At 40.3% G+C, this 10244-nt stretch overlaps 1 protein-coding gene across 1 annotated transcript; it reads right to left on the bottom strand.

Moving 5' to 3' along the window:
* Positions 1-7776: 7776 nt before the first annotated feature.
* LOC148917821 (F-box/kelch-repeat protein At3g06240-like) lies at positions 7777-9304 on the bottom strand. Its single transcript, XM_089050409.1, is given in 1 exon segment — positions 7777-9304. A coding segment is annotated over 1 exon segment (1344 nt). The 5' UTR covers positions 9121-9304.
* Positions 9305-10244: the final 940 nt, after the last annotated feature.

Raw genomic sequence — 10244 nt, 5'->3', positions numbered from 1 at the left:
AATGTTTGCATTGGGACAAATGCCCTATGCCACAAGATTTCACGCGCCACCACAGCAGCGCGTGGGTGCCCTAAGCAATAACAATCACGTGGAAATCCTAAAAATTAAGGGCCAAGGTTCCTACCCTAGGTTGAAAACATCAATTGGAGACACTTTTGTTCTCGACCTACCCAAAAACGGACAAGTGGCCGGAATTTCAATTTCAAAACCGGCCGAAACCTAGGGTTTCAAATTCAATACCCTATGCACACAATCAATCAAATCCTACACAACCATCAGCTAGAGCATAAAAATAGCCCAGAAAGCATACCTCAATTGCTGGATTTGGTGCACGGAGGAGAGAGAAAAAGCGGCGAAGCTTCAGCCTAAACGGAGGAAATCACGGCGGCAGGATGGAAGGCGACGGCGAGAAGCTCCAGTGGTTCGACGGTGGTGGCGGTGGTCTGAATTGGGGCGGAGTAGGGGCTGAGGTCACGGCGGAGCGAAATGGAGGTTTAGGGTTCCGTTTGACAAACTGGGGAAGAAGGAGAAGATCGCGATTTTAAAAGTTATTCGACTTTGCGCGACGAAGATATAAACCGTCGTGCAAAATTCATTAAAATAACTTTTGCGCGACGGAAAAATGCAATTTTGTCGCGCATTATTATAAAAATATGACCTTTGCGCGACTGGAAAATGATTTCGTCGCGCAAAGTTCTAAAATAAAACTTTGCGCGACGAAAATATAGTGTCGCGCAAGTTGTTCACCAAATTTTGGGATTTGATTTAGGCGGGGAAGATAAATTCCGATATTGCGCGACGAACATGAGTTACTTCGTCACGATTCTAGCGCTTGCCAAACAAAATTTCGCCAAGTGTTGATAGAAAAGGGCTGCAATTGTTAAGTTTGCGCGACGAAGGGACTTATCTTCGTTGCGCAACTCTGGCTTTTGCCAAACAAATTTCACTAAGTGTTGGAGCGAGAAGAGCAGCGAATTTTGTAACGATTTTGCGCGACGATTTAAGGACCTCATGTTCGTCGCGCAATCTGGCTTTTGCCAAACAAATTTCACCAAATGTTGGAGCGGAGAAGAGCAGCGAATTTTGTAAATGATTTTGCGCGACGAAGGGACTCATGTTCGTCGCGCAATCTGGCTTTTGCCAAACAAATTTCACTAAGTGTTGGAGCCGAGAAGAGCAGCGAATTTTGTAAATGATTTTGCGCGACGAAGGGAATCATGTTCGTCGCACAATCTGCTTTTGCCAAACAAATTTCACTAAGTGTTGGAGCCAATTTTGTTCAGGGTTTTGCGCGACGAATAAGTTTATGTTTCGTCGCGGATCTTTTGCGCGACGAATGAGTTGTTATTTCGTCGCGCAAAACCATACCCTTGTACCCTAAACCCTAAAACCTGTACCCTAAGCCCTAAACCCGAACTCCTGAACTAGTTTCAATGATCCAACCGGCAATCTTCTTTTTTCATAGTTCAAGATCGTATACGTCAAAAATCATAATGAATGAACATTCAGAGATTGAGTAACGGGACAAAACTTTTCGACGGTTCTAAATAAATTTTCCCGATTCAACGGTGATTTTAACTCCGATCTTGAAATTTTTTACCGCTGCGGTTCTTTACCCTATATGAATACAGAAATGAAATTCGATCTTCAGTTTCAGATATTTACAGTACAGGACATCACATAATCTTATGTTAGACTGAATGAATGTATAAAGAAATTATTCATTTTTTTTTAATATTGTGTTTTTATGGAATACGCATTCTAGAAAACCAGTTTCAGTAATCTAGCCACAAATATGTTTGTTTATACTTCGAGATCGTATACGTCGAAAATGAGAAGAAAAAAAAACATTCAGAGATCAAGTAACGGGACAAAACGTTTCGACGGTTATAAACGAAAAGTCATGATTTAACGGTTATTTTGACTCTGATTTTGATGATTTTTTACAGCTATACTGTTTAACCCTATGTGAATATAGTGAACTACTTCAATCGTCAATGTATATATCATAAATATATATATGTGTATCTGTTTGCGCGACGGGGTGTCTTGGTCGTCGCAAAAGGCACTTGCGCGACGAAAATATTTGTCGCAAGAATAATAGAGTATGCGCGACGTACGCGTTTTCCGTCACGCAAAATCTGCGCGACAATTACACATTCGTCGCGCAAGGTTATTTTCATTCACATATTATTAATCTGAATTATTCATCATTACATATAATTAATTGTATGAAAGTATGATTTATTTTATTTTCTTTTGATTTGAGAATGGAAGGATTGTTGATAATCTTATTTTCTTTGTATTCATTTTTTCGGTTATATGGTTTTCATTTGTTAAAAGTTTTTTGTCAAAATAAATTTAAACTTTATGATACAAATTACTTGGATATATTTATTTACCAATGGTTTATAACTATATTTATTTTAATAATGTTTCATTTCTGCACATATATAATGTTTGGATATAACAAGTACATATATGAAAACATTTGCATTACACAAAATATGTCCACTAACATAATAAAATTACAAAAAAAATTAATCATTCATCATCCGAACTATAATAACTTTCGTTATCGCTATCATCACTTTCGGTCTCCCAATCCTCTTCCTCCTCCTCCTCCTCCGCGTCCTCTATAACTACATCATCGTCGTTGCTCGGGCCAACTGCAACATCATATCGCGGAAGATCACCGAGGTCAATTGTAATTGACTGAATCGGTATTTCGATTGAAAACACTCCTTGTATTTGAAATGGCTCTTGTATAACATTAGTATCTCGAAGTGTTTTCGCATCATTTTCCATTGAAGATTCCAAACGTTGGTCAGCCACATTGTTGACGTCGTTGTCAGTTGGATCTAGTTCTGGTATAGCATACACGTTCCTGTGATCCATCTTTTGAACAACGCTCCAACCGCTTCCGGCTTTAGGGTCATCTAGATACACAATTTGTGTTGCCATGTTTGCCAAAATATAAGGGTCGTCATCATACCAAGTTATGTTCATGTTCACAGATAGTAAGCCATGATCGATTTTAACACTTCCCGGCCTATTTGGGTTGGTATCAAACCATCGACACTTAAACATGATCACTTGGTATCGATCTTTGTAAAGCAATTGCACGACAGTTGTGAGTTTGCCATAGAAATCAATGTCAGTACTTTCGCCACCACCTGGGACATGGACACCGCTGTTTTGCGTACACAACTTGTCATCTCGTGCTTCGGCCAAAAATTTGATGCCGTTGACATTATAACCCGAGAACAATTCAGCGCGAATCGGGCCGAACGCCAAGTTATATAACTCATCACTGTAAGTTGGGGAATTCGATGATTTCAACTTATTCACCTAATATTATACAAAACCATTCATATGTTAGTCTGACAAAATTAAAAACTACAATTTATATTTCTCAAATAACAAACACTGATAACTTACAGAATCCAAAAACCATTGTGGAAACAATTCACGGTGTTTCTGGGCAACCAAATGTGATGGATGTTCTCGCTTCATCATCTCTTCATGCTCATATAAGTATCCCATGATCTCATCACAATTGTTCAGTACGAACCAATGCGCTACCTCCATGTCATTTCTAGAAAACGACTCTCCGTGTCCAGGATCTCCAAAGGGTCGTGCGCTTTGGGCAAAAACAGAAAGTTTTTCATTTCTCATACCTCCATCATGATTGCGCTGAGGACGATTGAAAACCGTCTCCACATCTTTTAAATACATTCCGCAGAAAGTAAGCGACTCATATTGAACCCAAGCCTCTACGATTGATCCTTCGGGCTTATGCATACACTTTTTCAGCTCTCCGAGAAGCTTGCCAAAATAAAACGATATGATTGAAATTAGCAAGCATGTGATAATGATGCATACACAAACGATAAGGATTATATACCTTTCTATTGGATACATCCAGCGATAGTTGACAGGACCAGCAAGTAATGCCTCTTCTGGCAAGTGAACCATCACGTGCATCATACTTGTGAAGAAAGCTGGAGGAAATATCATCTCAAACTTGCATAGGACTTGGACAATGTCATGGCGCAACTGAAAAATGTCTGGTTTTTGTAAAGTTTTTGCCGTCAGTTGGGAAAAAAATCTGGACAATAAAATGATTGGCTTCACTACATCTTCCGCAATAGGTGTCGAATACCAACAGAAGTAGGCGTTGCATAAACACATGGCAGTCATGGCTCTTAAGTCCAGTAAATTTACCCACAACATTCACACAACGTGCGATATTAGAAGCATACCCATCGGGAAACTTTACTGACGATACAAACTTTAGAAACTCTTTCTTGTCATTCGGTTTCATAGAAAAGAATGCAAGATCCCTTCTAGCTTTATCATTGTCCCTATTCATCCATAAACCCCTTCGTATGCCCATTCTTTCCAAATCAAGACGAGCTTTGATCGTGTCCTTTGTCTTCCCCTCGATATCTAGAATCGTGCCCACCAATGTGTCGAATACATTTTTCTCAACATGCATCACATCTAGATTGTGCCTCAATTTTAGTTTCGACCAATATGGGAGCTCAAAAAACATAGGCTTGTGCGTCCAGTTCATATGTGTAGAAGGTCTGATACGACTAACTGTTTTCCCGAAGGGAGCAAAATCCAACCGTTAAGCGGGTCCAAAATCTCATCACCGGACCATTCTCTGGGTCTAAGGCGACGCTCTGTGTTCCCGTCGAACTCTTTATCTTTTTCCCTCCACTCATGGTCCCATGGCAACCATCTCCGATGACCAAGGTAACAAACTTTTCCAGCATGCCAACCAGAAGTTACATCTTCCTTGCATACAGGACATGCCATATAACCTTTTGTGCTCCACCCAGAAACCATTGCATATGCTGGGAAATCATTCACAGTCCACATAATCGCTGCCCGCAAAGTGAACATCTTCCCAGCTTGATTTATCGTGACGTGAACACCGTTTGTCCATAAATCCTTCAGTCATTAACCCGGCCTTAAGTAAACATCGATTGACCTCCCAGGATCCTCGTTATCAAAACAGTCATCATCATGTATTCTTTTTTCATGCATTTCCAAGGCGGCAAATTATATGGGAATACGAAAATCGGCCAAGTGCTGTGGTGTTGGTTTAAACCCCATACGGATTGAATCCGTCAGTGGCAAGTCCCAATCTAACATTTCGGGATCAGCAGCAAACTCGGGAACGTTCGATCGAACTCTTTCCATGCCTCCCCATCTGCAGGATGCCGCATCACATCATCGTCTACCCGTTTTTCCTTATGCCATCTCATGTCTGTGGCAGTATGCGTCGACATATACAATCGCTGCAACCTAGGTTTCAGGGGCAAATAACGCATGACTTTTTGTGGGATCTTAGTCGTCCTATTCTGAGATGTCATCTTGAACCTCGACTCATTGCATATAGGACATGTATCCAACGATTCATGCTCTTTGTAGAATAACATGCAATTGTTTTTGCAAGCATGGATTTTTTCATAACCCAATCCAAGACCATTCAACACCTTCTGCGCCTGTTTATGGTCTTTCGGCAAACAATTGTCCATCGGAAGCATTCTCTTGAAAACCCCCAAAAAGTAATCGAAACACAGGTTCGACATACGATACTTTATTTTTCCGTGCATTAGCTCCACAATGGCCGTGAGAACGGAAAAGCTCTCGCACCCCGGGTATAACTCTTGGTTGGCATTTTTTAACAATTTCTCATATTATTCAAACTCCGCACTGTCTATTGGTGTAGGCACATCATCTTGCTCTTCTTGATTCATGTTGGTCGATGCAAATGGAAAAACATCCTGTATAATATCCATGACTTGATCATTAGCATCCACAATAGGTTGAACATTGTCCACTCTTGTGGCATTTGAAGACGAAGCATGCTCTAATTGTTCCCCGTGAAGGTTCCAAATGCGATATGTCTCAATCATTCCATTCCTTACTAAATGAAATCCAACATTTTCAATTGTCTCCCATAACGTGTTGTTGCACCTCCTACAAGGACAACGGATTCTAGTTGCACCCGGGTTGTGTCTACGTGCAAATTCAATAAAATCCTCGATTCCATCCAAGTATTCGTCGCATCTGCTCGGGTTCTCAGATCCACCTTCGCCCATAATTCCCTGAAACCAGAATCACAACACAACAATCACAACAACTTCATACGGTTATAATGTCACCTTATGCCTCCGGTAAGGGTCCTATCCCATTCGAATGATACTTCAGCCACGTAACCTACGACTACATGAGATTAGATTTCGACGTGGATGATTTCGCCACAAGATCTCGCCAGTTAGCTTGAGGTGGCCATAGGTATAAATACCTACGTACCACCCGAAGAACGTACCGAGATGACAACGAAATATCCAAAGTTCGAAACCTAATCATGTAGCCATAGATTACGTGACAACACTATGCATTACCAAACTGTCCAAATAATGGGACAATTCAAGAATTAATTGGACCGCAGTCATGCATTACGCATCCATGCACGAAATCCAACTAATCTCGAACGGGAAACTAAGTGTTACTAAACATAAAAATAAAAGCACGAAGTTAATTTCAATTAACTTCGTACATCACAACAAATTGTACTACGTTACACACAATATAACAACATAATATAAATATAACTTCACAAGAACATTTTAAACATAACAAATTAACATTACTAATATATAAAACGAATAAAATACCTTCTCAATCGTTCTCCACCAATCGCTAATTACAAATATCCCTAACGAAAACAAATTAAAAAACCTTAGTACGAACTTTAATTAATACTTCTAAACTAATGACGAAAAATACTTACCCAATCAATGTATTGAAATCCCAGCAGCGGCAGAGAAGTTGAGAGAGAGGCAGAGGCAGAATGCTTTGTTTTTGCATTCTGCCTCTGCAATGGCAGAATTCTAATATGAAGAAGAAGGACTTTGCGCGACGAACACATACATTCGTCGCGCAAACTTCCGTCGCAAAAAACCAAATCGTCCGTCGCGCAAACCGTTTTTTCGTCGCGCAAACACCTGCCGACATCTAACTTTTGCGCGACGCTTATACTTTCCGTCGCGCAACCTTTCGTCGCACAACAATTGTCGCGCAAAAACAAAATTCCGTCACGCAAACGTGGAACTTTACGCGACGAAGAGTACTTACGTCGCGCAAAAAAAAATATCCCAACCGGGTCATTTTGGCGCCAAAAATAAAATATCCCTCCTTCTCTTACGCGACGAAACATCTTCCCGTCGCGCTTAAATAAGTGGACCCACTGGTATCGTTATTTTTGCGCGACGAAGAAATTTTCCGTCGCGCAATGTTGGCTTTAGCGACGATGTTTTCGTCGCGAAATGTTTCGCGCAAAAAAATTCCCCGCTTTTTTTACTCGCTTGCGCGACGAAAAACTGTTTTGTCGCGCATATACATTTTGTGGGACGAAAAGTTTTGGTGGCGCAAATTTTCAGTGGATTGCGCGACGAATAGTTTCTTTCGTCGCACAAGTATCGCTTTGCGCGACGAATTAGTCTTCGTCGCGCAATCTTTCGTCGCGCAAATGGTGAAACGTAGTAGTGTACATAAGCACGACGGCTTATGATGGCAGTTGAAAAATTATCTAAATTGTTTCTGCATCGAAAGATGCAGAGAAGTAATCCCTCCCAAAGAATTACACCTTCCATAATCACCACTTGAAATGGAAAATATCAACAATGACTATCCAACCCAGAACTCTGCCATACTTCATTCTTAAACCGCAAAAGAAAAGCACTATCAATTGCTTCACTGCTGCATAAATATCATTAACATGAAAAGGATCATGTATCCTATAAAAAATATTAACATGAAAAAAACTACCAAAATATTAACATGTATCCTATAAATGAAGGCATTACTACTAGAATGAAACATCAGAAATCCCCCATTTTCAAAGCTTTTCATCGGTTGATATAAGCCATAAGGCCACTCCTCATGACAACCTGGATCAATAGAAAATATTTTCGTCCAAGATTTTTCTTCACCACAATCTTTCATTACCCGCACATACACAGGATACATAAAAGCCACTTCACGTACACAAAGGCAGTCACCTAAAACTCCCATACTAACCCGATGCTCTCTTTGCAGTTCAAAAGGAGGTGGCTGCACCGACCGAAAACTCCCAGTGTCCAAGTCAGAAGAATCTATATAGGGCGATGAAAGCCAATGGCAAAACCAATAAAGCGCTCCTTTCAGATAGGTGGTGAATTCTACTTTATTTTTTAAGAAGGGAGCAAAACCTAAACATTCCCATGAGCCTGTCCCAAGTGTGTATACCTCAGCTGCCTTAAAGGGATCCAGTGTTCCTTGCTCAGAGATTCTTATCACATTGTACTGGTTAGTCTTTGGACTGAAACCAAATCCACAATCAATAGATCCCTTTACATACTCGAGCTTAAAAACTTCAGGAAGGTGTATAAACTCACTGGTTATTGGGTTGCACACAACAACAGGGTCATTGATGAATGGTTTAGAAAAGCAAAGCAATCCGTTACACGAATTCACCACCTCATACTTGTGACCAGCTGGACATACCTTGATGCAAAGCTTCTTTTTAGTTCCAGATTTCCTATTGGCATCATTGTGGGTATTGAGTACTTCCTCAGCATTGCGCAATGGGATTTTATATTTGGCAAGATTCATGTGGAACTGATGCCCATTGCACTCATTAAAAAGAAAGTCAGAGGCATAATAACACGTACAGTTGCTGTGCTCGAAATCAAAATCGAGCTATATTCAGGTGACCAGATAAAGGGTTCTTGACACACGAGTTGGATTAGAGGGCCAGACCAAAGGGTAGGACTCTGCTTGTGCAAAGTGCAGCTTAGCAAATTCATGGTCCAAAATTAGATCTTGCCAAGTTTTGCATAAACATTTGCAAATGAGAATGCTCCTAGTTGGTACCTTTAGTAGAACAATGTAAAGAATAGACTTTGGAAGATCAAATATACAAGAACCCATTACTTGAATCCGTTCCTCTTTGTTGCCTATTTCTATCGCATTATCTGCGGGCTTTCTTTTCCTGTTCATTGCAATTCTCTGGGTCTGAGAAATGGACAAAAAAAGAATGGATGAAAAGGAAACCATCGGTATTTATAGAACCCTGAAATCATATTGTTTCAGAATCCCACTTACTATTTAAATCGGAATGACAGAAGCCTATGACTTTAATTTCTTCTTAAGCATAATTACTGCTAAAGAATCAATGATATGCAGAGCGATATAATATATGACCCAACGAAAAATGAGAATTTCAGTGTACCAAATGATCAAAACGAAGAACTAAATTACAACTGCGAAGATTGATACAGAGATAAAGTTTAACATCATAAAACAGCGAAAGAGGACTTGAAGTGAGTGAGAGAATTACCTGCAGAATCAGAGCCCTACTTCAACTTTCAGAGTGACAGGGGCATACACAGAGGGACAAATGGGGTCGACGACCTTATGGCAGCCGGGAAAAGTAGTGGTGAAGCTCGGTGGGACCCCATGGTGCGCTGGTCACACACTAACCGCCTGTTAATTTTTGGGAAATTGGCGGATTTGCCCCCAGCGCAACTAATTTATTCAATAATATTCCTATTTCGAAATCTAATCATAAATACCCCTTATGAAAACTCCCTATTGACAGTCGATTGCCCATCTATCACTTTTTTTTCTTTCTTCTCAATCGTTGCTCTTCCTCTTCCCATTCTCCCTAGTCTCTTTCTCTTCCTCTTCTTCAAACCTCACAAAAAATCCACCTCCACGAATCTCACCAAACTCCGTATCCTCTTAGTTATATCTTCCATCTCCTATCTTTTCTTTTCTTCTCTCTCTCTCGCTCCCACCCATGATGACGACAACTGTCACCTCCTGAGAAACCCTAACCCATCCCTCTCTCTTCCAAACCATTCATCAATGGCCCTGTTGTTGTACACAATCCAATAACCGGTGAGTTTATACACCTTCCTAAAGTTTTTAAGATTATCTCTAGTGAAGAGTATTTTCATAAATATGCATCAATTTTTATATGGTTAATCATGTATGCTTGGATGCTGTCTAGAACATATATGAATTTATATAGGATACGTGAGCTTTTGAATGTTAATGATATTTATGCAGTAGTGAAGCAATTGATGGTGCTTTGGTACTGTGGTTAAGGTTGGATGGTCATTGTTGATATTTTCCATTTCAAGTGGTGATTAGGGAAAGGGTAATTCTTTGAGAGG

Source organism: Prunus mume, linkage group LG4 (genome assembly GCF_029339155.1).
Source record: "Prunus mume cultivar Tortuosa linkage group LG4, ASM2933915v1, whole genome shotgun sequence".
NCBI lineage: Eukaryota > Viridiplantae > Streptophyta > Magnoliopsida > Rosales > Rosaceae > Prunus > Prunus mume.
The sequence above is the reverse complement of the archived record's forward strand: the minus strand, read 5'-3'. Positions and strand labels throughout refer to the sequence as shown.